Genomic DNA, 24,069 nt, shown 5'->3' with positions numbered 1-24,069 from the left:
ATATTTTCTAGGTTGCTAATCAGTTCCTAAGCCGACTTCTACTTCGACTGAACGACGCGAACGAACGCATGGAAATCTCCTTGCTCTTTGCAGGATAGATCGGATGCGGCGAAATAATACCTCAGATTCTCTAGATTCTCGATCGATGCGCACCGAACCCTCCATAGACATATCTTCTGGCAAGTGGAAGATGACAAAGCTGCAGTCAGCCTCGATCTTATCGCATATGAGGACAAAGAAGTCCTCACATGACTTGGTTCTTTCCGTGAGCATCAGGGTTGTGTAGGACCAAGTTGTGCCTGGGCCGACTCGAGCGCGTCGCTTTTTGCTGCAATAAAGTCGCAGCTCAACCTTGAAAGCAGGATCGGATGGATTCATGTTCCGATTGCTAGCTTGAGATGTTGCCCTGCTGTCCAATACTGAGTCTTCAGATTCATTGAAACTGTTATCCATTTCTCCCTCTACAGATTCTGTGCGTTGACTAGCAGTCTCGTCGTTTATGTTGTCAATGTCGCCTCTCTTCGTTTCTAATATGTCCACAGCGATTGTGTCGTCAGGATCAAACTCCAACGTTTCCGAATCATTGTGGGTTTTCATGGTATAAAACTCCGAGTCTGTCTCAGAGCTGGCTCCCTGGCAAAGCAAGATGGCTAGCAGGCGCTCTTTCAGGCTGACCTCATTAGCGCGTATCCTAGCCATCGATAGCTGAAACCCACATGGCGCTGTCTCGCGGATAGATCAGATCGCGGATATAGCTGATACCGTCCTGCGGTTTGAGCAGATGACGTTTTTCTCCAGGACCTGGTTCAGGCCATATCATGGGACCATCCTTCTTTAGAAACTCGTCTATCTTTTTGCTAAGCGAATTCGGATCTGATGGATCAATTAGATTATCCTGTATCTGATGGCGCATCAATAAACCGAAAAGAGCCTGCAGTCCAACTGTATATAGCGCAGAGACTGGCCTGTAGTTGGACATTGGGTTTCTTACTATGTGGTTGGGATCTATCCCATAAGTCTCCAATCCAAGAGATTGGATGTATTTGTTAAGTTCAACACAGTCAACTCTTTACTTTCCCATTTTTGCACATAAACAATGCTATCGCAGAGGCATAGGAGTGTTGCGGTTGTCCGCGGAAGCTTGCCACGAACGGCTGCAGACTTTTTCTGTTGTTCGTTCTCAAATGTCTTGATCTTGCATCAGAAGCTGTTCTGTTCTTCTTGTGCAGTGAAGGATTCTTCGCTTAACGTATTCGCTTGTCGTACGTAGAGTGGAGTATATGTGAGATTGATTGAAGAAAGATCTCGCGTTGTTCGGGATGCGAGATGTCACTAGGTGAGGTGGCCAATCGGACCCCTGCCTGCCATGCAGGCGTGGCCTGCTAGCCGGCTGCCGACAAGGCTCCTTCCCTCATACGTCAGAACAACAGCGAACCATCACCGCCTACTCCAAACGGTCGCTGTCGTGTAACCGTCGGGATGTCACCTCGCAAGCCTCTTATGCCGGTGCAGCCTCAAAGAGCTCGAAAGAGTGTGCGCACGCCCGTGTTGAAAAATCCATCAGCAAGCTCTAAGCGCGCACGCGACTCCAGCCTCGACGAGTCCAGCCCTCAGCCTGATCGCGAGATCCAGTCACAAATTCCTTCAAATGTGACAAGTGACGCCTCAAAAGCGCAAACACCGGAGAACGACGTGCTGCCGTTACGTAGTAACGTGTCGAGCGAACTAACTTCACCCATGATGTCACCTGGGCTGCGTGCACTCGACACGTCCCTCCATGAACAGGCTCGAAACGCCTGTCCTACCACCGCGTACGATTGCTTTAGCTCGCAACCTCACCTGAAAGGCCATTTCTACTCCGCAAATCAGCTCTTTCAACGAGGTGTCTGGATTGGCTACTTGGCTCCCGAAAGGCAAAACGAGTCATTTCGCGGGCTGCCCTCTTTCCACAATCTCAAGGTCAACTACAGCAAGTTCCGCCCACCATATCCTCCAATAGTTCAGGGTTCTCCCAGAGAGAATCGCAACGCTATCTGCCGAGGCTGTGCCAGGGACGAGTCGGCTCTTATTGCTCTAAGCGAGGTGCAGTTCGGAAAGAACGGCGTAAGTTGTACTCAGATCGGCTACAGAGTCATCAGGCCATCGTATTGACGAGATACAGAAGGTCGTGATCATGCCTCTCGATGGCGACGACGATGCTGGAGTTTTCGCAATCATGATTCCTCAAAAGAGTGACAGGTCTTTACATGGTCTCCAATCCTTTCGTCCTTACGAAGTGAGTCTCATGCCTATGAGGCTTATTCGAAACATATACTGACATACTGTTTGAACATATTCAGCTTTTCAATGGCGGCACAGGAGACAAATTTGTTAACAGTTACATGATGCTCACTCTCCGTAACCCTGACAGCGATGCTGGAACACTGGAGACCGTTCTCACAGTATTACCACCGAAAGAGCGTGCCGATATTGTTTTGAAGTTGAAACAATTGCCGACACGTGACAACCGTCTTTCCTCTACTCCCAGACTATCGAAACTTTCTGATGTGGATGCCACACCTCTGGCACCGCCTGTCATGAGTAAAGCGCACGTTGATGACAGCGATGCTCGAATCGATGAGCCTGCGACGCGGAAACGGCGCAAGATCAGCGACAGTGCCGCGAACAAGTTCGAGCCTGTACGACAAAGTCCTACAGGCTGCAGTGTTGACCTTACGCAGTCGCCGCCACCGCAGTCGCCACCGCGGCCACAACAAACGCTACGAGAAAGTCCTACAGGCTGCAGTGTTGATCTTGGGCAGCCGTTGCCACCGCAGTCGCCACCACGGCCACAACAAACACCCCAAAGGACCCCAACTCCTGCCGATGATGTAAAGCATCATGGTTCGATAACATCAGCGCCATCGAGGCCTCCATCTCAAGCTACCAGTGTTGCAAGTTTCTCGAACGTCATATCTCTTGACCTGACCGATGAGCAAGCTGCGCGAATCTGCTTCATCTGGACAGTAGTTGACGATGATATTGAATATGAATTCGTGCATGCATTGGTCGAGTGCAAGTCATTCGGAGGCTTGCTTGGTCTTTTGGAGGAGGATGCTGAGGCTATCCCATCTGCTGCCAGCATGATTAGCAGAACGAACGTCTGGCGACTGACGTACCGTCTCGGTAACGGTCCCAACAAAGCAGTCGTGCTGCGTAAAGGCACTGAAATTGCGTTCGATCGTCTGCAACTTACACTTGCCCAGGCTTCTATCTGGCAAGAGAATCCTAATGCTAAGATCGATATCGAACTCAAGTCGTTGAGCAGACCGGATCCTGTGTGAGCGACATCAAACGATAGGTAGCGACAGCGCCTCTTCCTACCCTTGCGGATTCTGATCTACCTACAAGCGTGCTTTCTATCTCTTTGACCAACATCTGGATACCACTGCAAAGTGTGTTGACCGCGTTTTGCGTTGATTTACATATACCCCGGATCAATGCCTATGGTCCTTGTTCAGCGGATTGGTCAGAAGTTTTGATTTTCGGAAACGTATTTGCACAATGTTGGTGTGCCCTGGTAGTGCTGTGTAGATGCAGTTGAATGTACGTACGTCTAGAGAATTCAGTTCTACCCTTGCACGGGTCTCGCCGCATAATCTTGAAATGCTCTTGTTTGGACATATATTTACGCCGCGGAAGGCGCCACAACGCAATGATTCCGCGTCGCATGCATGAAACCGAAAAAGCCCGCTATCGCTCAGCGGATGCCTGGTGCTGAAACAGGCTATGAGAAAAGCGCAAAGTATCCATAGAGCTCAGACTCATCAACGACGACCATTAGTAGCGGACTGGAACACACATGCAAGTCGCAGAAGAACAGCAATGTGCACAATACATTGTGTAAGTGTTTGGGGGCGATCGTCGTACTAACGCCACATTTCAGCCAATCGGCAAGAATTGCCCTGTGGTTCCGCCTGCCATCCCCAGGTGGGCGCCGCTAACCCTGTAAACGAAGCTTTCATACGCTATGGTTTCTTCATCTGTACTCTTATCATCTATCATATTCTCATTTCATCTTCGGAATGCCGTTCGTTTCCCTTGCGCACCATAGTGCTGACTCGTACATGCTCTGAGCGGCCCGTTTACAAGATTGCACCATCGTCCTCCCGCAGTCTTGAGAGCATCTGTATGTAATCATACCCGAGAAAATCAGCACTACACATCACGCTCCCCGGCAAAGTTGCGAAGCCACGGCGCTCGGTGCTCATACGACTACTTACAGAAGCATTGATAGCTTACACTCAGCTTACCTGGAGAAATATTGCGATTCATGCATCAAGCCCAGGCATCATGGACGGCTCGGCTATCACGTACGCAACGTCCAAGGACTGGCTGGACATCATGAAGAATCGATCAAAAGTGCGCATGCATGAGCTGATCGAGCGTCTTGGACTACGCGCAAAATGGTCGTCCAACAAACGCGGCAAGACAAACTTTGAATCCGCCCTGGTGCGCGAACTGGTCGCAGATATGGGTGATGTCGTCTCCACACTACCAAAAGAGCCGGATGAGCTTATGAAGTTTCTAAGCGACGAGGGAAGTCTGAAAGAGGAGGTTGATGGCTTACTTGAGAAACATGGCGCTAAGGTCTGGGGAAGAGTGGGGGACCGTGAGCATCTAATCACAGCGAACGAACCCGGGGTTGAAGAAGGTCTCTACCCTAGGGATCTCTACATTGAAAATGAGGAGGACAGGGCACTGTAAGTGAACCTCAGGGCAAATCCCTTATCTGGGAGTCCTTGGTATAGAATCGAACAATTGCTAATCGCCACCTAGAATTCACAAACTCCTCCATTGGTGGATCGGACTGAAAGCATGCAACGTCATTCTTGCGCGCGAACGTCTGGACCGCGAAAGAAGAAAGAAGGCAGAGAACCGACAAGCGCGAGCTGACGCCGAGTTTTCTGGTCAGCAAGAGGGTGGTACGCCAGCATCCTTTGTTGCGCTTGCACCAAATTCAGTGTTGCATGATGGCGACACAGCCTCACGTGGAAGCCCCATGTCATCGAGCGCTATGCTTACGCCTCCAGAATCTGGGGAGAGTCCTACTATAGGACCTCGAGAAGGAGTCGGGTTCACAGCTCTCAACGGCAGTGCACATGCGACGAATGGTAACGCAGCGTTCACGTCCACGAAAACACACGAACAGCAGGTTTCGCAACAGCCCAATAGTATCGTCGAGGGTGTCTGGAATAAGCTCGCTGCTGAGGCATCCAAATCTCGGTACCTCAGCACGTTGTCAGGACCTGCTCCCACCCAAGCCGCACATTCTACCGAAACCAAAGCAGCAGTACAACAGCAGATCGCAAACGCGACCCAAGCTGCTGCTGATCGGCAAATTAGTGTTCAAATGGCCGCGCTGGTCGCAAGCTTTCGGTCGGATGACGGTATACCAGAAGAGCTACCACAGCCAAACAACAGTATATCGTATCGTGGGTTGGACTACGATGGTTTACGAGCACTACGCCAGTACATCTACGGAGAAGAGCGTGGCGTCTCAATGGACGAGGAAGCTCTCCTTAACCAACTTGAAAGAACGTGGCGAGAAGGCGTCCGAGCCGACTACAACAGGATAATTGAGAATATCCCCGTCTTCATCGCCAGGGAACGAGCATTTCTAACATGGGTGGAACTGAAGCGACACCTGTCAGCTCTGTTACGAGCAAACGACCGTACGTCTCACCCAGCTGGAGATCTATCTAGCTTTCACATGCTTACTTCAACACAGGTTGGTCAGCCGAAGGCCACACTGCCGCCGAAATTGAGCGCCGCATTCAACAGCACCGCACACTTATGGGCTGCACACAAACGATCATCGCCAACTTTGAAGACATTGGCCAAGGCTTCGGTCTCGGTCCCAATGTCGCTGTGGACCGCGATGAGCTGCTGCGACAAGCTCTCGTGGTATTAGCTGGGGAAAAGTATGCTGTTGAGATGCAGTGGAAGCCTGTAGACTTTACGCAAGTCATGGGATGGCTGCACGACCACTTGGAAAGCTTCCGCAAGGAAGAAGAAGAAGAGGGAAAGGGTATGCTCTGGTATATTGGCGAGTCACGACGCTAGTCGCGATTACTACTATCCTGATACGCACGTATCATGTGCTGCGCTGGTGTAGTCGTAAAATCTGTGTACGTGGATCTTACAGGCGTTCAGGTTTTCAGGGTGCCGATCGATCAGCAGGGTTGAGGCCCCACTAGGCGTCCAATTCGGGAAAATAAGCTATTCGGGTAGGTCAGCCGTAAAGTGGTTTCAGCTACTTGATCATGTTACAGGACCGTGTAGGATTACACTAGCTCAGCTGTGCCTCACCCCATCACCATGCCGTAGGCAAACTATGCGACAAAGTAATTGCTTTATTGCGATCGCCTTGTCGAGATCGGATAGGGAGCGCGTGTGAGCAGCGTTCAATAGTTCGGCAACTAGTTTCCGAACGAATACACGGCTCGGCAGCACTTCGCAGTATACCCTTTCGCTTAGTCTACTCCCTGCAGCCAAGGGGGCGTGTCTTCAGGCTCCGCACTGCGCCGTAAATCTCCCTAATGCCACGTTCCTATTTTAGAGTGGAGTGACCGCGCCGCACATTCGTCACATCGCTTCACATTTTTTTCTTTCGAGCTGTGGCGTTGACACGACATTTCGCTTTACTTCCCATCAATACCATGCGACCGCGGTTAACAAAATGATGAAGTGCACAGTTGAGTAATCGAAGTTGGGTAGTACAAGTGTACCTAGGTGTAGATACGGCCAGGACAAGCGCGTCATAGATGCATATGTAGTTGTAACTCCTGACCACGATACCAACGACATGTATCCCCGGCTATACGAAACAGTGATAGTGCCGCTTATTCGTTCATGGCATGTGGCGGCTAATGGTGGCTTTGAGTAAGAGGATCGGATGTTTTGGCCTATGCGAGTAAGAGTTGTGCTGCTAGCGACAAATTCATTTGTACCTCGTGTATGATGAGCATCCCTGCGATAGATATGATTAGCATAATCCAGCAAATGACCACTTCGCTCATAGTGCAAGCGTCGTACATTGAACAAGCAAGGGTGAAGGGGCCCGCTCCGTAGGAACGAATGAGGATGGGGCGGTACTATGATTACACTCGATGGGGATTTATTGGCGTGCGAGTCATTAACTTCGGAGTGCAGACGCGTATTACCTCTGCACATGTTTTGTTGCGGCCCCTGCCGGATCACTGTCTCGCGTCTAGGCACCTCTTTTCTGGGTATCTTTTCGACGCAGCGTACCGTCGTTCGCCTTCTACACGTCACCGGCATCAATCATCATCACCAATCAATCTTTCGCCGCCCAACGCCCCCACAACAAACTCTTCCGTCCCTACTCAAGTGTACAGTTGCATCGCAATTTGTTCTTCCTGTGTGTACAGGGGCTTTGGTTCTTTGTCTAGACGGGTAGCACGATCGGCATCTGAGACTGGACAAAGTTTTTTTGGGGTAGCAGCAGCTGGCAATAAGAAAACTTTGTTCCAAGGCGGCTTAGTGGAACGTACTCCTTTTACCTTTGCCGAGCGAGCTACCATCAATCACCCCAACCTTGGAACTCAAGCGGATCCATCACATTTTGGCGCACGCGCCATTGATTGTCATCCCCATCCGCTTACTTTTCCATCATCGTTTTCCTGCTTCCTATTTCACTGTTGACGTACCCGCCGTCACCCATGTGGCGCCATGAGCTCAAAAGATAACTTGGCCCTGGATCTTGAGCACGGCGTGCGACGATGGGATCGCGCTCGATGGATCTCCGTCTTCAGCTCGCATAATCCGACTATACGCGAAGTGACGGAATGCTTGGGTCTGGGCCTATCCGCGTCTTCCTCCACCACCAACCGCGGCATTCCGAAGTTCGACAACCCAGACTACCGCAAGTTGTCGAGTGAGGTGACGAAACTATCAAAGGAATTACCAAAAGAAAGAGATGCATTGCTGGATTTTGCAGCGGATCCGAGTTCCCTGAACCAGGAGCTTGAAGAGCTGCTAGCGAGTTACGGACCCGCTATTTGGGGCAGGGATGCAGACCGGAGCTGTTTACTTACACCAGACCCGACCAAGAAGACGTACAACAAAGACCTGTTTTACGAAGAACCTGAGCATAAGGATATGTAAGTTGTGTTGATAAGCATATCAGGTGTCAAATGTCAGGATGTGCGCTAAACCCGATTCAGTCTCAAGATCCATTTGCATCGGTGGATCATCATCAAAGCGTGCTACTATATCCGCAACATGAAGCTGAAGAGGCCGTCGGGTGCGAACGAGTATGACCAGCTCGCTGACATCGATGGCGAGGGTCTAGTAAGTGATGATACTACCTTGATGCCGTCGTCTGGCTAACAATGGTAGTCGCCGCATGGAACGCCACAGTCACTCACTCCACCAGATCCGGAAACTGTTGCCACCACCGAATTTGAAGTTAAACCCATCAATCTGAAGAAGCGCAAGAGCAATGCTCACCTAACCATGTCTGACGATGACGAACTTGAAGCCTCCCCTGTGAAGCGGCCTTACAGCACGATGCCTGTGAGTCGGAAAGGCAGTCCGAGAAAGTCACTGAAGTCACTCTACCCTGCAGGTCCAGGCAGCACAGAGAACATTCCTCCAATGCCGACACATAGCCTTCTCCATCGATTCTCACCGGCGCCAGGAACCGCATCCGAGCCCGCTCGATTACAGCTGAGCCCCCTGTCAAACAACGACCTGAATGGCGTGTCAAGGCCTTCTGCTGTCACGCAGAATTCCACGAGTTCAGCACCTGGAGGTTTCACCGCAGTCAATACTGGAAGTTTCACTGCTGTCAACAACACGCCTTCTGCGAGTGAGCCACCCCGAGAACCAGTACGGGAACAAACAAGAGAACCTTCGAGGGAAGTGCATCGAGCTCCTCATCCAATTGGGCATCGTCACAGCAACAGCTATACAAGCCCATATGAGCCATCCTCACATAGTACGGCAATGGCTCGATCTGCTACAGACACACCTCGCTCTGCACCGCCAGCTACTCCTACACCGGCTCCAAATCAAGGATTCTCAGCAGTCAGCACATCTTCAGCAGCTAATGGAGCGGGCGCACATATGAAGAAGGAGTCTCCTGCCGTTCAACCTGTTCAACATGCGCATATTGCTCCACAACCACAACAGCAATCGCAACCGCCGCAACCGCAACAGCAGCCACCGCAAGCACAGCCACAAGGATCACAACAGACACCGTCTCATACTCCACATCAGCATCACGCGTCGCCACATGGGCAACCACCTCAACCGCATCATTCTCAGCATGCGCATCTCCCTTCTCATCCGCATATTCAGGCTCAACATCAGCCTCTACCTCGACCACCAAGTCGGGCTAATACCCCAAGCCATCCTTTCGGCCGTTCTCTTGCACCTCATCCCCGCAGTAGATCTAGTACACCACTTGCGCAGGCCGCACCTAATCAGCCGGCGACGGCACCTAATAAGCAGGTCACATCTGCACCCGCGATACAAAGCGCTCCAGCGTACGGCATACAGCTCGTACCGACACAAGAAGCACCTCCAGCACCATCGAGTAGGCAGCGACTGCCATCGAATCCTAGTCAACCTGCTGCACCACAACATGCGTCACCTCATCAATCTCATCAGCCTGTACTAAAAAGTCAACAACCGCAACCACCACCAGAAATGGCTCATGCCGTCCAGCCACCACAGACCTTCCCTAGGGGCTCAGTATCCACATCCACAGCCGACCTCCGGCTCCTCCAATGCGAAGTAACAGCTGGCCTCTTCACATTCTTCTACCCACGCACCACGATGCCACCAGATGAGCCCGCCCTGCTTGTGCGCATGCACACGCTCTGGTTCCACGGTGAGAGCCTCTTCCGCGCCGAGCTTCCTCAACACTTCGACCTCGTCTCCAAGATCCTGACGGCTTGGCTGCACGAACGTCAGGCCATCGCCTCATTGCGTCATTCTATGCAGGCGAATCCTGGTGTCTCGCACGTAGGGCTGGTAGATCGTTTGCTCGCCATGAACGATCTCCGGGCTATGCGACTGAAGTGGAAGAACATGAGTTCCATTGACGGACTGAGTCCCGAGGATCTGCTTTGCATGGCATTTAGAGTCATGACGAACACCGAGGGCTCGGAATACCTGTTCAAGGACGGACTGGCTAGGCTCGAGCTTGGCGTTTTCGAGTTCCTACGCAGCGAAGACTCGAAGATTGTTATGCAGAGGCGGGATACTAGGGCCGGGTGAACCGGCGGCCTGAGCACGATGTCGTTTGCTTTCTTCGATCTGTCTTTAGTTTCTTTGCTTTCTTTTTCTCTTTACAAGTTTGGGTCTCTCGTTTATCTCGTTTTACTTGTACCTGTACTAATGCAGCTGCCTACGATGGTAGCTTAGCGTGGGTTGGGCCCTTGCGTAAGTTCTTGCTTGCTTTTCACCATTTAGCGACGGCGTTTGGGCATTACCACTTTGTTTCTTTGCTTATCTGCAATACGAAAAGCGGGTGCGGTTTCCGATAGCTTGTGTTACTAAATTGGTACTACTACTTCGTTGTAATGGATGAAGAGTGTGGCTGGTAATGATTGTGGGTTGGAGGGTAGCATGGTGACGGCAATGGCTTGTATGGCGCAGCCTTCAGCGAGCGAGTTGTAGAATGAAGCTTGCATCGACCATTCCATGTTTGTGCCTAGCCTGTGGAGGTGTGTCGTCGTCTGCTGCGGCAGATGTTGAGACTCGATCTGATAGCCAGCCAAGGACCCAATCAACAGTCTGTGAGTCGCGTCGATATGGGGCGGAAATCTTGTTGGGGTTCCAGACCGATATCGTCGTCTGACCACACGTCTTCACGTGCGCAGTACACACCCCGGACGATGCGCATCATGGCGACACCCACCCACCAATCCTGCGCAGCATACCGACGACACCATTTCTACGCGTCTCGCGTCCTTGCAGCCCTCTTTCCGTCCTTCATGCGAACATGGCAAGGATGAGATATGCCCCCCTGCGACGCGTCTTCCCGGCGGCCGCCCGCTGTGGCTGCCAGTCTAAGACATCCGTCTGCCTCATGTCTCATGACTACCCCCAGCCACGTCCACTCACCGTCACTGCCCACGCACCCCTACTGCCATGAATAGCCTCGTGGGTAGTTCACGCGCTCGCTGTAGCTGCACACCACTTCGCGACGGCGTCTGAAGATCGTTCGCATACAAACCTTAGGCGCCGACGGCCCCTAGATGGCATTGCTCTTCTCGCATATGACCCGATGGCCGGTTGCTTGCATCGCACCGCACAAGTAGTTTCGGCGCCATGGTGCTGAGACTCTTTGCGCCGCCTGGTATGCCATTGCAGAATACACGAAGTCGGAGAGGTTGCTGATCAGACGGTGCGTGCAGGTGAAGGCCAACATCGACTTGTCCCGAAACGACCGGATCCCATCGGTGCCAATGCGACCCTCCAGTATTCCGTGCTTTCCTCGACCGTTGTTGCCGCCGCCTATACGTCCTTCGCATCGAGATATAGTCAGAGAGTAACTCCTGCGCAGCCGCTGTCTAGGGCGGCTGTCTTCACACGGGCTTCGGCCAGACTGGGGGTTTGGACAGGTGTGGCAGGAGCGGCGCTCAACTGGTATTACTACTCGGCTTTCGCCAAGGTGGTGGTGTCGCAAAAGGTGCCAGAAATCAGCAACTGGAAGCTCTATGAGCGGACAAAGTCATACACTGTTGATGATGGCGCTTTGGCAGGCGCGGCATTGGGGCTGGCTGCCTCGGTGCCGTCGCTGATTATGCGCCGGCCTGCTATACCACGATGGACACGATGTTTGGGCATGATGAATACCGGTGCTTGTGCTGGCGTGCTGGGAGCGCATGCATACTTCCAGTACACTGGAGAGAGGCAGGAGGCTTATAAACACCTTGGTCGGCAACTCAAGCGAAGATCACTTGAGTTCTGGGCCATCTTCTGGAACGCAGAGATGATGGCTAGTCTCGATCCTATCATGCAGCAGTATGTACGACACAACGGCTTCTGGTACACAAGATGGCTGCCTGAGGAAGTCTTCGATCGAGAAGTACATGCCAGCGAACCCTTTGCTGGCAGCGAAGCGCCCGCCGCAATCACTGAAGCGCCTGTCGAAGATCAGCCGCCGTTCTACATTGCACCCATCGAGTACGCCGAAGACTTGCGTCAGATTGACGTACAAAGCACCAAAGCCAAAATTGAAGCCATGGAGGCGGACAGACAGGAACTCCTCAAGGAAGCCGAATACCTCCTGTTTGTCAACGCACAGCAGCAGTACGAGTACTGTCACCTGGATACTATGGATGAAGAAGAACGGCACCGACGTCTTCAGGAGATCCATGTCGTCGACATAGCGTACAATCGCCTTCGTGCTGCAGCGTACGACATCGACGTCAAGCTCATCCATTGGCGCATGTCGCTCAAGCACAAGCTTGTTTGGAAAATAGCCACGACCGCTACCTCTGCCACTCCCTCCGTCTCCACCAGCACGATGACAACTCGAACAGATGCCCTCGCCGACTGGCTACCCGCCCCTCAAGCCTTGACTTCCTTCGCAACGCACAAACCGACGTACTCGATGGGCGAGATTGAAAAGTTACATTGGCAGATTGCGGCTGAGGTCAAGAGGTTCGAGGTGGGATGCAGAGACGAGAGATACCCAAAGGAGATGAGAGAGAGGTGGAAGAGGGATGCTGAGGATGGGAGTAGGATACTGAGGGCTGCTGATCATGTCCTGTGGAGGCTGATGAAGGCGAGAGAAGGGGCTGGCGATGGTGACACAAAGAATGATGGGGTTGTGGTTGGGCATGAGAAGAGCGTTGCTCCTGTAGGCCAATCGGCAGTCACGACTGAGGCCGCAAAGCTGGACACAGCAGCCACTCCTGCTAGGAAGGAGCTCGAAAAACCCCGTGTGGATGACAAAGTGACGAAAACACGTACTGGTGCTCTGGATGCTGACAAGTCCTGATACTGACTTCTCGCACATGTATACTATGGGTTATATTTCCTTTCATTCTCATCAGATGGGCGCTCTGGATAAGGTGTTGGAGGTTAATGCTCATTTCTCACCTTCGTCTCATCGGTTGTTCAAATTCACATTCACTTTTTTCTGACGCCCACGTGCCGTCACTCAACGTCCAAGTTCTCATACTGCCGTAACAACGCACAATCTGCCTACGCTAACTGATACCGCAATCCATACCCGTACCAAATACCTCAAGAGACACCAAGGCGATACCATGCACGGTCCGCTACCTGCAGAGGTCGCTGCTTCCTTGCTCAGTTATTCTAGTGCAAGTACAAATAGGATCATGCCTCTCTCTTCGCGACTAGATACTACCACACGGCAGCTCGATCGCGAAGACGGAACTGTGATATCTGGACATAACGGCTCAACCGGGCCAAGGACAAATGGAACGGTTTCGTCACTGTTCGCGATCAACCCTCCTACCTCTCCTAAGGCCTTCATAAAATACCTTGATGAGCTCGACGAGCTTCCGGACCGTGAGAAGAAGGAGAGAGTAGAAAAGAGAAAGAGGACGCTTGAAGCGCTGGAATACTTTGGATCGGAGATGTGTCAGTTCAGGCTTGACGTGCACAATGACCATAAAAAGCGCGACGCGGTGAGCAAACACAGGCAGAAGGCCTACATCGAGAGGCATGCTCGTTGTGCGGAGTTAACGGCCATGTTTCTCTCATACCTCGATAACTTCGGGTCGCCACGTTTTCCGGAAGCTACCACACTCGATGCGATCGAAGAGTCCTTCTCCGAGATCGCTCTCTTCCTGTCCTATATGCTAGTAGGCAAGAACTATACCGATCACTTCCCCGTCGCTGTCGCCGCCTGGCTCACATACCGTCGGGCTATCCTCTCGGTCCATACCGCGCATACTACCGCACTTCTTCCATCGCAGATGTTGAGTCAATTCACTATCAAGATCAAGAATTCATGCCTCATTACTCAATTAAGGAAGGCGCATCATGACTACTTGTCAACCGAGACTGGGGATTTGCGGATTCATAAAATACTAGCTGATGGGTTCGTTGCGCTGCAGGATCGGTATGAGAGGAAGTTGTATTTTGGGATGAGAATTAGGGAAGGACTGGAAAGTTTGGAGAAGTATTTGATAGGGCTGGGCGATGAGTTGGGGGAGGGAGCGGGACGGTGGATTGTTTCTCAGCAGATTTGGAATAACAGGCGGGAGTAGAGAAACGTGTCGAAGATCGATGCGCTCAAGATGCTGAATGTACGCCGTGTAGGCCTCCTAATCGCTGAAGTCAGTCCATTACTCATGCAAAATTGAAAATCGACTTTGAAGCTGGCCATCGAAAATTGACAAACGCCGTAAATAGTCCAAAGTTTCAGCCAAATACCTGTATGTGCTTCTAGCGCCTCTCGACTCATTCTATTTAAAGTCCGCTTCACTACTTGGATTCTCTTGCCATCAACACCCTCTACTTTTATACCAAAAAAAGTAAAAGTCAGCTGTTGTTATGTCCAAAAACCAGCGAAAGTTCAGCCTATGAGCAACAAGAACGCTCTTCTCATATTCAGAAATACACCTTCCATAATACATGTGTTGTTCGCCCCAGAAACTTCCTGAACCAGATCGCACTGATTTCACGTGCGTCCTGCTCAACTGTACGGTTTACCCCAAAACAGGGCTCCGGCTCACTATGCCTCCGAGAACGGAATTCTTCCAAAGATGGTGCACGACACGAACATGTGGATGAAACAAGCTTGTTGAGGAAGTTGATAGGTGTTCTTCACAGCATGGTCGCAGGAGTACAAAATTGTCGTTCCGGGAGGCCATGGCCTTCCGCCTGATTCTCTTTCAATATCCCATGTCGTACGCTACCTACCTGATGACGTCCGTTTAGTGTCAGAACTGGCTATATAAACAGCTCAGCTTACACTTTTCCTTTTCGACATCATCTCGCTTCTCTTTATTCCTCAAAATGCTTCACACCCTTAAAGATGTGGAGCTTGGGTCTCCGTTCTCTGAAACAGACACTATCAAAAAGTGCGAGATGCTACAAATGTTCGAAGTTCTACGCAAATACGTGCATGTGTCCCCTGCACCTCTCGAGTCATTCCATACTGGGCATGTTTCCCTACTCCGACTCTCTCTATCAACACCGTCATCTCTTATTCCAAGAACAGAAAGAGTACAGTTCTATGGAGAGTCACTTTACCGAGCAACGAGGTTGCCGAGGGCGAGCTAGTAGGAAAAACCAAATGATGACCGAAAAGGATTGATGTCTGAGCAGTCGTCATGACATGAACACACATAGGTCAAAATCAGAGGATAAGGGTGTAGATTCGTGACTGCTTTCACACTGAAAACTATGCATCATTCGGAGTCGGTCCATCTTAAGCTGGGCATTGCTGCGGCGTAAGACCATCCCACCTGCACTGCAGCAACTTCTTCGCATCAACAGCCTGTGCTCTCCGCTCTCCTTGAGCCATCCTCTTCGCACCTTCAACCAATCCCCTCTTAGCCGGCGCCTGAGCCGGCACAAATGACGACGAGCAACCCGAGTAATTCACGCACACTGGGCCCTGGGGGCAGCTGTAGTTGGCACAAGCCTGACCAGGGCCACAGTCAAGATCGCTCGAACAGGAAGGCTGAGTGCAGCCAGTAGCTGTGTCGCAGACGCCGTATTGCTGGCCACCGGGCGTGCGGGGATCGCAATAGCAGTTCGACGAGCAGCCTCCCATACCTCCTTGCATGTTCGGCTTGTTGCAGATAGGACCACGGTACTGTGCGACAGCCGTGACCGTCTCGACAATTGTCGTCGTGGTGGTGCTGGTGACGCTTTCGCTTGCGGTGATGGAAATTGTTGTGGTGGTGGTTGAGGTAGCGGACACGGTCGAGGTGGCGGTCACGGTGCTGCAAAAGTCAGGCTTTCGTGTTCGCTCAAGGCATGGTCTGAACTTACTCTGTGGCTGTAGCAGTAACTTCAACGGATGAAGCGGCCGTGACGCTTGTCGTTGTCAATGGTGTCGTTGTAGCGGAGACGGTGACAGGCGTTTCTAGACATGTGCACACGCTACCGACGAAGGACTTGGCTTGCTTCTGAACGCTAGCCCAGTGAGATGCTGCCTGAGGGTTATGACGTTCAACTAGTTGGTTGTCTTCATCTCGCTTCTGTATGATGGAGATGGTGTAGAACGTAGATGTGGACGTAGTCGTCGCTTCAACGTATCTACGAGGCCATTAGTTTCGAAGATTATCACTAGTAGTACTAAACTCACTCTGTGAACGTGGTGGTATCAACAGTGGTGGTGACCGATTCTGTCACTGTGTCCGAAGTGACAGTGACTGTCTCAGTGGAAGGAGTGATTCTATCACGATTTAGTCATTACGAATCTCGGAATGGATGGAGGACTTACGTTGCTGTGACAGTAGCGACTGTGGTGGTAGGACTCACAGTAGCAACAGTGGTCGTTACAGTCGATGTGCTTGCAGTTTTGGTGGACGTGATTTTAGGTAGAGGATATGCGCTCGAACAGAAAGTCTCAGCAGGTTCGTATTTGGTCAAGATGGCAGCTGCGATAGCAGGAATGCCACCTTTGCAGAAAGGGTTTCCGTTTCCATATCCAGCCGCTGCAATGGGTGCAATAGCAGCAAGGATGCCGCAAGTGAGTGGTTTTACGCCAAGCATGACTCGCAAGGTGACAATCAAGGTGGTGATCAAGGTATTGAGTGTGATCAACGACGATCGATGTTGTAATGCTTACTGTCGAAGGATATACCAGACTCTTATACTGCTCATTTCGACTCTGAGTTCATAGACATTAGACGTGTACGGCAGAGTTTCCAGCCATGACTCCCCACACTCCACATCTTCAGCTCACCACATGAAGACTAAATGAAGATCCAGCGCCTCATCCGACTGTCCTGATCCCGTCTCTTAGTCTCTCGTTACTATCTTAATTACTGCAAATGATCTAGCTCCCAGGATAGCGCACTATTTGTACGGTACAACGTGAATTCCATAGGTTGCGATTGGGTGTAAGTAAGGCCCGAAAGTGTATTCTATAATGCAAACTCCTTACACCCTGCATCTTCAGCTCACCACATAAAGATCTAAAGGGCCGCCCCTGGCTACGATCTTACTCATTTAGGTACTGCGGATAACCCAGATTCCGGGATGGCGCACTTTCCGTGGGGTACAGCATGGACCACATGGGTTAGGTATGGGAAACCTGAAAGTTTTTTCCATGCCATATTCGAAGCTAAGGCTGTTGGTGTTAAGTGCAACAGGGTTGCATGCACCTTCAGACACACCGGTTCTGGATTATTGACGCGATGAAGATCGCATTGGGCCCTGGCTCTCCCTTGTTGTCCAAATCAGGTGCGGCTAACTAAAATAGGCTGAAAGTTAATATTGCCGACCAGCCTTGCCGTAGCCTCGCCGTCGATCGCAATGCGGAGATGAACATCGCTCAAGGAACGCTGACACTAGCTGCTCCGTCATCGGTATAGTGCACACAGGAAGGCCTGAAGATCGAATCATCCTAGGTTTGCGGGACGCACTGGGGTCTGCTCTAGGGCGGTGTGACATTGTCTGGCTCGGTGCGCACGACAGACGTGGACCCATGACAAAGTAACCCTGGGTTTTCGTTACGAACTTGCATCGGCGACGCGGGGTGGTGAGTTAGGAATCAAGGCCTGGGCGTTTAACACACTATTCCCAAATACCGCCTCTTCGTCGTCTGAACGTATTGCTAGAAATCCACGAGTACGTAGAATTGCCTTTGGGTCATCTAGAGGAGTCCTGGTTCGTATGGCAAAGGTCACTGACTTGTACTTTGGGGACCGGAATGATTGTACGACTTTGGCATTGTTTTGCTGGAGCTCATCTGGGTCACCGCTGTACCGCGGTTCTCGGCATGCAGTGTTGAAAATCTAATACTGCAGGGCATTAGCAGATGATTTTCGGGATGTAATCGCGAATACTGTACAATCGCATACCTAAAAAGCAGCTTTTGCTGCCCCCTGTTCTATTGTTAGTGTTGTAGCTGGTGTTGTGATGTTGGAAATAAGCCTTCCTGTGGTGTGTATTCGCTGTTGCGCTTGCCACGCTATATCTACGCTACGACACTACTAACAAGTAGGTTACCATTCTCTCGCCTCTCCTTATTTCTTAACATTATTAGCGAAGGACTGCATGTAGAGCTTGGGTCTGAGTCTCTATATCCGGCTCATCGGTTTCGCAGCCAAAGTTAAGGAGAAACGAAATTAAGTACTGGGCGAATTCATAGATTTAGGAAGCCGCTACACGAGATATGTGGCTCCCTGCGGCCATGGCTTAAGCCTAACCTGGCTGCACTACTTCACGGTTTGATGGATCTGTCTTTTGGTTCACTGGTAGATGCTAACACCTTTACGATCGAGGAACTCTCTCAGGCAGTCCATGAGTTGTGTGTCTACTTGGAAGAAGATGAAGAACTGCATATCATTCTCACTAACTGACTCCAAACTCGATGCAGACAATTATCCTAGGACCAAACTGAATTGAGTGGAAGGGAGCTCGCGGTTCCAGAACAATGACACCAATCATCTCATGCTTTGGGTATAAAGCTTCCATAACGTACCAAATTGTCTACGTCTGTTAGATCACTGAATCAACCCAGATCATGGAGAAAGGAACAAATTACCGTATGGTTAAGCAACAGAAAGAGAAGCATCCGATCGCAGCCTTAGCAGTTGTAGTAGCAGACACCAGCGGCAGCGCAACCTCCACCACTTGGACACTTCAAGTCACCAGTGCAACATACTCCCGCTCCGTCACCGGAGCATGCCTTGATTTGATCGCCGGAGTAGAGACACATGTTTCGTCCAAGCATTTGTGCGTTGTCGGAGATTTGAACAGCAGAGTCAGGAACCGGGGAAGCTGTTGCTAGTGTTAGGCTGAGAAGCACAGAAGAGAGGATGCGAAGAGGCTGCATGGCGGTCGGGTTTTCGAGGGTATTATATCAAAGTCAACTGAGTAGCTGGTAGATGGTAGATGATAGGCATTCCAGAAGAGCGTGTGTCCAAGTATTTATATTGCTGTTTGGTATATCCGTAGATCGATTCTAGTCTCTATATACTGGTAGGCATCTTCGTCATGCCATGAGCCTCACCTGGGCAATCTATTAAAATGGGTCGTGGGTTCTTCGCCGTGCTAGATGGGCAACGATCAACATAAAGCCGTAGCTGGTATTCTCATCGCTATTTCCCGGTTCAACATACATGGCATTTATGGCCTTGGTTTCACTCACTCCAGTGATTGAACACGTACATTTGCATGCAGCGGAAACCAGGTAGCCGGAGAACACACCTGCATTATCATCTACCTATGTATTCCTACATGATTACTGAACAGCGATACTCCTCCAATTCGGCATCACCATTATCGTCAAAACCATCCCGTTTCAAGTTCATTCGGGCCTTGGAGGAGAGCACTTATCCCGGTGCCTTTACGTACGTATTAGTTCCTGGCGCTAGCCAAGTCCGTGCTAGTGCTAGCGTAAGCTGCCCAGCCGGCAGCTGCGCAATGGGTCCACAACTCACTGTTTGCGACACTACAATGCTTCGTATGTCTTCTTCCGTACAGTCGCTATGCTCGGAAGCTCCTTAGCGGTAGCCGGTTTCCGGGTTACCGCCTCAATTGAACCCTGCAGCTTGGTCTAGTCCACCGGTACTTACGTACCCGACGACCACTTCACCAGCAGTTTGGTTCGGTATTTTGGCGGTAGCGCAATATCAACTCAATCATGAGCAGTCAGGCTATTTGTTCGCTGCCACTTGTTTGGTGAGAAGAGCATCACCCGTTTCCTCTTATACTGTACTCTATTATTCATATCTCATGGAGAGTCTTCGCCGCACGACCCCTACTCTATTCTGCCTTCACGACGTGGCGAAATTGACTACCTAGCTTGAGCTAGTTGCGGATATATCGCGGCGGAAACCAAGTAGGAACCACAATTAATCCAGAATGTCCAGGTACATCGGTGAGACATTGTTGATGAGTGACCGCTCATTGCTGCTGGACAAGAATTCATCCGTATAAGATGGCAATATCGGGTATATATGTGTGTTCATCACACGACTAGTTGTTTGGTACACCCTTGGAGAAATAACGTATCCTCGTCATCCACTACCATGAAACTTGCCCTGTCAATTCTTGCGGCTATCGCTGCCTCTTCTGAGGCCGCTTTTTGTAATGGAGGATGGGGTTTACCGTCAGGGTCTTCATGTCCGGGTCCCTATGTGAGTACAGCACAGATCACTAGAAAGCCAGCACCTACTAACTGTTCGCAGAGCTGGTCCTTCTGCGTGAGTTATTAGCGAAGCATAAGAAGAACAAGAATCTCAATTCATAATACGCGTATAGTGTCAAGAACCAGGAAGCCCAAATCCGACTTTCCCTACATTTAGGAATTGTGTATACCCTGGTAGGGGTGGACAGCCCGCCCTCGACTCTTGCAACGGTAGCGGAGTAAGTGTTAGATCCGATTCCGAGCAAAAAAAAAAGAGACTAACAGCTGTGACTAGTTTATCCAATGCGTAAGTGATTTGTGAATTTGTTAATCTCTGATATACTGATGCATGCAGTGCACCATTTGAGCATTTGCGTACTACACGTTGAATTATCGTAGACGAAACTGTGGATACCAGACTAGCATTACCTCTCTTGAAATATCATGCCATACAACCCCCTCAAAGACAGCACTCAGCAATACTCTTACAGTTAAACACATGCTACCCATCTCACTCCTGCTCGAGCTAACTCCCTACTTCGCACATGCCTGACCCTTTGCCGCCTGTAAGTTCTTCTGATTCTGCATCGTCCCATCCATGACCTCCTGCACCAACATCTTGATCGTCTCTCCATCCGCCGCTGCATTACCCTTCAAACTCTTGACTTGATCAATCTCCTTGGTCTGCGCACCAGCTACAATAGCCAGTCCATCAGCAGCCGGGCTGTTGATCTCTTTGGCGAGTTTCTGGTTGTTGGCGCGAATGTCGACGCCGCGTTGTTGGATTGCAAGAACGGAGGTCTGGGTGGCATTGAAGCCGGCGGTTCCGCCTTGAAGTTTTAGGGCGTACACGCTGAGGGCATCTGTCAGTATTGAGAATTTGTGCGGAAGGGGAGTAAGCATACCCTTTTAGCTCTTGGGCTTGAATGTCGAGGTTGGCTTGGATGCCTTGCTCGAGCTTGGTTTGGATGGCGGCGCAGTTGGTGGTGCCTGAGGCTTGGGGAGCTGGAGCTGCGATGGCGGAGGCGAAAAGGCAGAGGAGGGTGAAGGTCTTCATTTTGGCGTATTTGTGAAGCGCGAATGGTAGATTTAAGATTAGGTATATGTGTACGTTGATGTATGTAGTAAATTGAGGTCTAGCTCACTCCAGGTGAGTAGCGATCGTAGAGGAAGGAACGAAGGAATGCTTGAAAAGATTGATGAGACTGATGCACTATTCCACAGATACCTGAGCACCATCTTATACTTCCTCGCATCCCGAGCCTCCGATTACACAGTCTGTCTGATTTACGGGCCGATGAAGTCACCTTTAGGCGCTGAGCCACGCATGCTCTCACAATCTGCACCTCATGAACAGCGCTCCCAACCTTATCAGAATCCGGAGAGAGGGAACCGGGATTACTCTTTGACAGTTTGCTCATGCGGAGTTCGCTTCTTCTCGTCCCATTCGTACGGTGAGAAAACTGGAGACGGCCGTGAGACTCGAAACAGGGTGTTCGCGTCGCAGATCTGCAGTGAAACAAATCGGTCCGCGGATTACGGTGCGATGAGCTTGTCAAAGCTTGTAATGTTGGCAGTGTATGTTCTGGAAGCTGCGCGAAATGCGCTCATCTTGTGATGACATGTGCACAATAAAGTTGTGGTTGGTGTTCAGTTTGATGGTGCCGCAGGTGTCAGACATCAGTAGTCTAGGCCGCGTCAAATTAGCGCCGACTCCAATGGCTACATACGATACTGCAAGTTGCCTACGAATTTGCATGGACAGGTGAATATGATTTCATGTTGCACGGCTGCCATTCACCACCATCGTAAACATGTCACCACGGCAACATATATACTCCCGTCCCGCCGCGTCCTCCACACCCAACCTTACATCATACATCAAACACCCATCCATTCGAACATAGCAGATACAATTATACTTTTTTTCATTATCAAGCGGCATACTAAACTACGTGAGACGCCGTGCATCCTTCCTTCCCAATTTCCAAGGAAGGAATGAAAGAAAAACTCAAATCGACCCTCCGAAAGCCTACTAGGAGGTGGTCGCAGAGGGGATATCGTTGTGATCCTAATGTTACAGTGATTCCATTTCATTTTCCGCCTATTCCGTACGCAGATCGTAAGGTCGTGAAAGTGGCACGTATGGCAGTCATATCAAAGGGAGGAAGGATATGACCGAACGTTGCTTGTCGGTGGTGATTGGTAGCGAGACGCTTACAACTCCTGCTTAGCAGAGGCAGAGGCGGAGCTGGCGCTAGCGGCAGCAGCATCGTATCCGCTCTGAGCAGACTTTGAGGCAACAGAGGAAGCGCTGGAAGCGGACGAGGAGGCAGCGGCGTTGGCGCTAGCAGCCGACTTGGAGATAGAGGACGAGGATGAGGAGGCAGCCTTGGCAGCAGCGCCAGTAAGGGAGCTGGCACTAGAGGAAGCACGGACAGAAGCAGAGCTGGCGCTGGATCCGGCAGCATCAGTAGCGGAGGCAACGCTAGCCTCAGCGAGACCAATCTGTTGCTTGATCAAGTCGGTGTAGTAAGCGAATCCACCGGTGGCAGCAGCGTACTGGTTACCAGCCTTGGAGGTAGCGGCACCGTAAGCGGAAGCACCAGAAGCAGAGACAGATTCGGCAGAGGCAGAAGCGCTGTCGCCGTAGAGACGAGCACGGTGCTTACGGGCAAGAGCGATGAGCTCGTTACGCTTGGAACCCTGGGGAACCTTGATGCCGTTCTTGTCAGCCCACTCCTTGATCTGGCTGTCAGACCAAGAGTCAAGGAGGGCGTCACTGAGGCTCTGCTGGGCGTTGGCAGCAGCGGAAGAAACCGAAGCGTAGGCACTCTGGGATTGCTGGCTAGCAAGACGAGACTGGCGGCGGAGAGCAGCAATCATCGAGTCGCGGGTGCTGGGCTGGGGAACGTTGTAACCGCGCTCGTCGAACCAAGACTTGAGGTCAGAGTCAGACCAGGAAGCGTAGAGCCAGTCACCGGGGTAGTTGGCAGTCTCCTTGGCCTTCTCGGCTGCGGACTGGTAGTTGTCACGGACGGCTGCGAGAAGAGAGTCACGCTGGCGGGGCTGGGGGACGGGGATGCCGTGCTTGTCGGCAAAAGCCTTGAGCTGAGAATCCGACCAACTGCGGATTGTTAGCCATTGTACAGATGATGTGATACTGGCACCGGCACGTACGAATCGAAGATCCAGTCCTTGACGCTACCATAGGCCTGGTTCGCCGAGTCCTCAGTCTCAGTCCAGTAGACCTTGACCTGCTCAGCGAGGCTCTTGGCATCCTTCTCAGTGCCCTTCTTGGCCTGCTGGCCCTTGAGGGTCAGGTAGTTTGAGAGAGTCTGAGCATCCCAGCTGGTGTAGGGAGTCACAACCTTGTCGTTCCAGTTGGCCTTGACCGTTGACTGGAGGTTCTTGCGGTCAGAGGGGCTGGGGTGGGGAACGCCGTGGTCGCTGAGCCAGCGCTCAAGCTCCGTCTCATGCCACTTGTCGTAGACTGCTTCCTGACGTCAGTTGACTGCTGCATGACGCGATGGGCAATTCAAAAACTAAGGGGAGGGCTTGTTTACTATACGCACCGGCGCTTCCAAACCAGCTGTTGGCCGTTGCTGTAGCAGCAAGCGATGCCACGAGAGTGGATGTAAGGGAGAATCTCATGATGTGCGGCTGCCGATATGAGAATGCTTAATATCGGTGATAGAGAAAAAGACGAGGGTCGAGATTTAGGCAAACTCGGCAGAGGTGTGAGGACTAGAGGTAAT

The 24,069-nt window shown here is 51.2% G+C and overlaps 8 protein-coding genes across 8 annotated transcripts; 4 read left to right on the top strand and 4 right to left on the bottom strand.

Moving 5' to 3' along the window:
• Positions 1-15: 15 nt before the first annotated feature.
• Positions 16-979, bottom strand: J4E82_009202 (uncharacterized protein; the record flags this gene model as incomplete). The annotated part of the gene is made up of 2 exons (XM_051735427.1): positions 16-670; positions 717-979. The coding sequence occupies 2 exons, from the start codon at positions 977-979 to the stop codon at positions 16-18; spliced, it is 918 nt and encodes a 305-aa protein (XP_051584848.1).
• A 500-nt stretch (positions 980-1,479) lies between these two features.
• Positions 1,480-3,323, top strand: J4E82_009201 (uncharacterized protein; the record flags this gene model as incomplete). The annotated part of the gene is made up of 3 exons (XM_051735426.1): positions 1,480-2,103; positions 2,162-2,275; positions 2,340-3,323. The coding sequence occupies 3 exons, from the start codon at positions 1,480-1,482 to the stop codon at positions 3,321-3,323; spliced, it is 1,722 nt and encodes a 573-aa protein (XP_051584847.1).
• A 1,009-nt stretch (positions 3,324-4,332) lies between these two features.
• Positions 4,333-6,105, top strand: J4E82_009200 (uncharacterized protein; the record flags this gene model as incomplete). Its single annotated transcript, XM_051735425.1, has 3 exons — positions 4,333-4,742; positions 4,819-5,714; positions 5,771-6,105. The coding sequence occupies 3 exons, from the start codon at positions 4,333-4,335 to the stop codon at positions 6,103-6,105; spliced, it is 1,641 nt and encodes a 546-aa protein (XP_051584846.1).
• A 1,629-nt stretch (positions 6,106-7,734) lies between these two features.
• J4E82_009199 (uncharacterized protein) lies at positions 7,735-10,290 on the top strand (the record flags this gene model as incomplete). Its single annotated transcript, XM_051735424.1, is given in 6 exon segments — positions 7,735-8,165; positions 8,229-8,355; positions 8,425-8,829; positions 8,897-9,093; positions 9,142-9,463; positions 9,481-10,290. 6 exon segments carry the CDS (start codon positions 7,735-7,737, stop codon positions 10,288-10,290), a joined length of 2,292 nt encoding a protein of 763 aa, XP_051584845.1.
• Positions 10,291-11,346: 1,056 nt separating this feature from the next.
• Positions 11,347-13,024, top strand: J4E82_009198 (uncharacterized protein; the record flags this gene model as incomplete). Its single annotated transcript, XM_051735423.1, has 2 exons — positions 11,347-11,374; positions 11,433-13,024. 2 exons carry the CDS (start codon positions 11,347-11,349, stop codon positions 13,022-13,024), a joined length of 1,620 nt encoding a protein of 539 aa, XP_051584844.1.
• A 2,971-nt stretch (positions 13,025-15,995) lies between these two features.
• On the bottom strand, positions 15,996-16,725 carry J4E82_009197 (uncharacterized protein; the record flags this gene model as incomplete). The annotated part of the gene is made up of 3 exons (XM_051735422.1): positions 15,996-16,266; positions 16,316-16,405; positions 16,454-16,725. 3 exons carry the CDS (start codon positions 16,723-16,725, stop codon positions 15,996-15,998), a joined length of 633 nt encoding a protein of 210 aa, XP_051584843.1.
• Positions 16,726-20,845: 4,120 nt separating this feature from the next.
• Positions 20,846-21,368, bottom strand: J4E82_009196 (uncharacterized protein; the record flags this gene model as incomplete). The annotated part of the gene is made up of 2 exons (XM_051735421.1): positions 20,846-21,164; positions 21,217-21,368. 2 exons carry the CDS (start codon positions 21,366-21,368, stop codon positions 20,846-20,848), a joined length of 471 nt encoding a protein of 156 aa, XP_051584842.1.
• Positions 21,369-22,528: 1,160 nt separating this feature from the next.
• Positions 22,529-23,965, bottom strand: J4E82_009195 (uncharacterized protein; the record flags this gene model as incomplete). The annotated part of the gene is made up of 3 exons (XM_051735420.1): positions 22,529-23,438; positions 23,492-23,804; positions 23,887-23,965. The coding sequence occupies 3 exons, from the start codon at positions 23,963-23,965 to the stop codon at positions 22,529-22,531; spliced, it is 1,302 nt and encodes a 433-aa protein (XP_051584841.1).
• Between the last annotated feature and the right edge of the window lie 104 nt (positions 23,966-24,069).

The sequence above is a fragment of the Alternaria postmessia genome (assembly GCF_024291825.1).
Source record: "Alternaria postmessia strain BMP 2775 chromosome Unknown scaffold_84, whole genome shotgun sequence".
NCBI lineage: Eukaryota > Fungi > Ascomycota > Dothideomycetes > Pleosporales > Pleosporaceae > Alternaria > Alternaria postmessia.
Note: the sequence above shows the minus strand (reverse complement) of the source record. Positions and strands in the feature narration are given on the sequence as shown.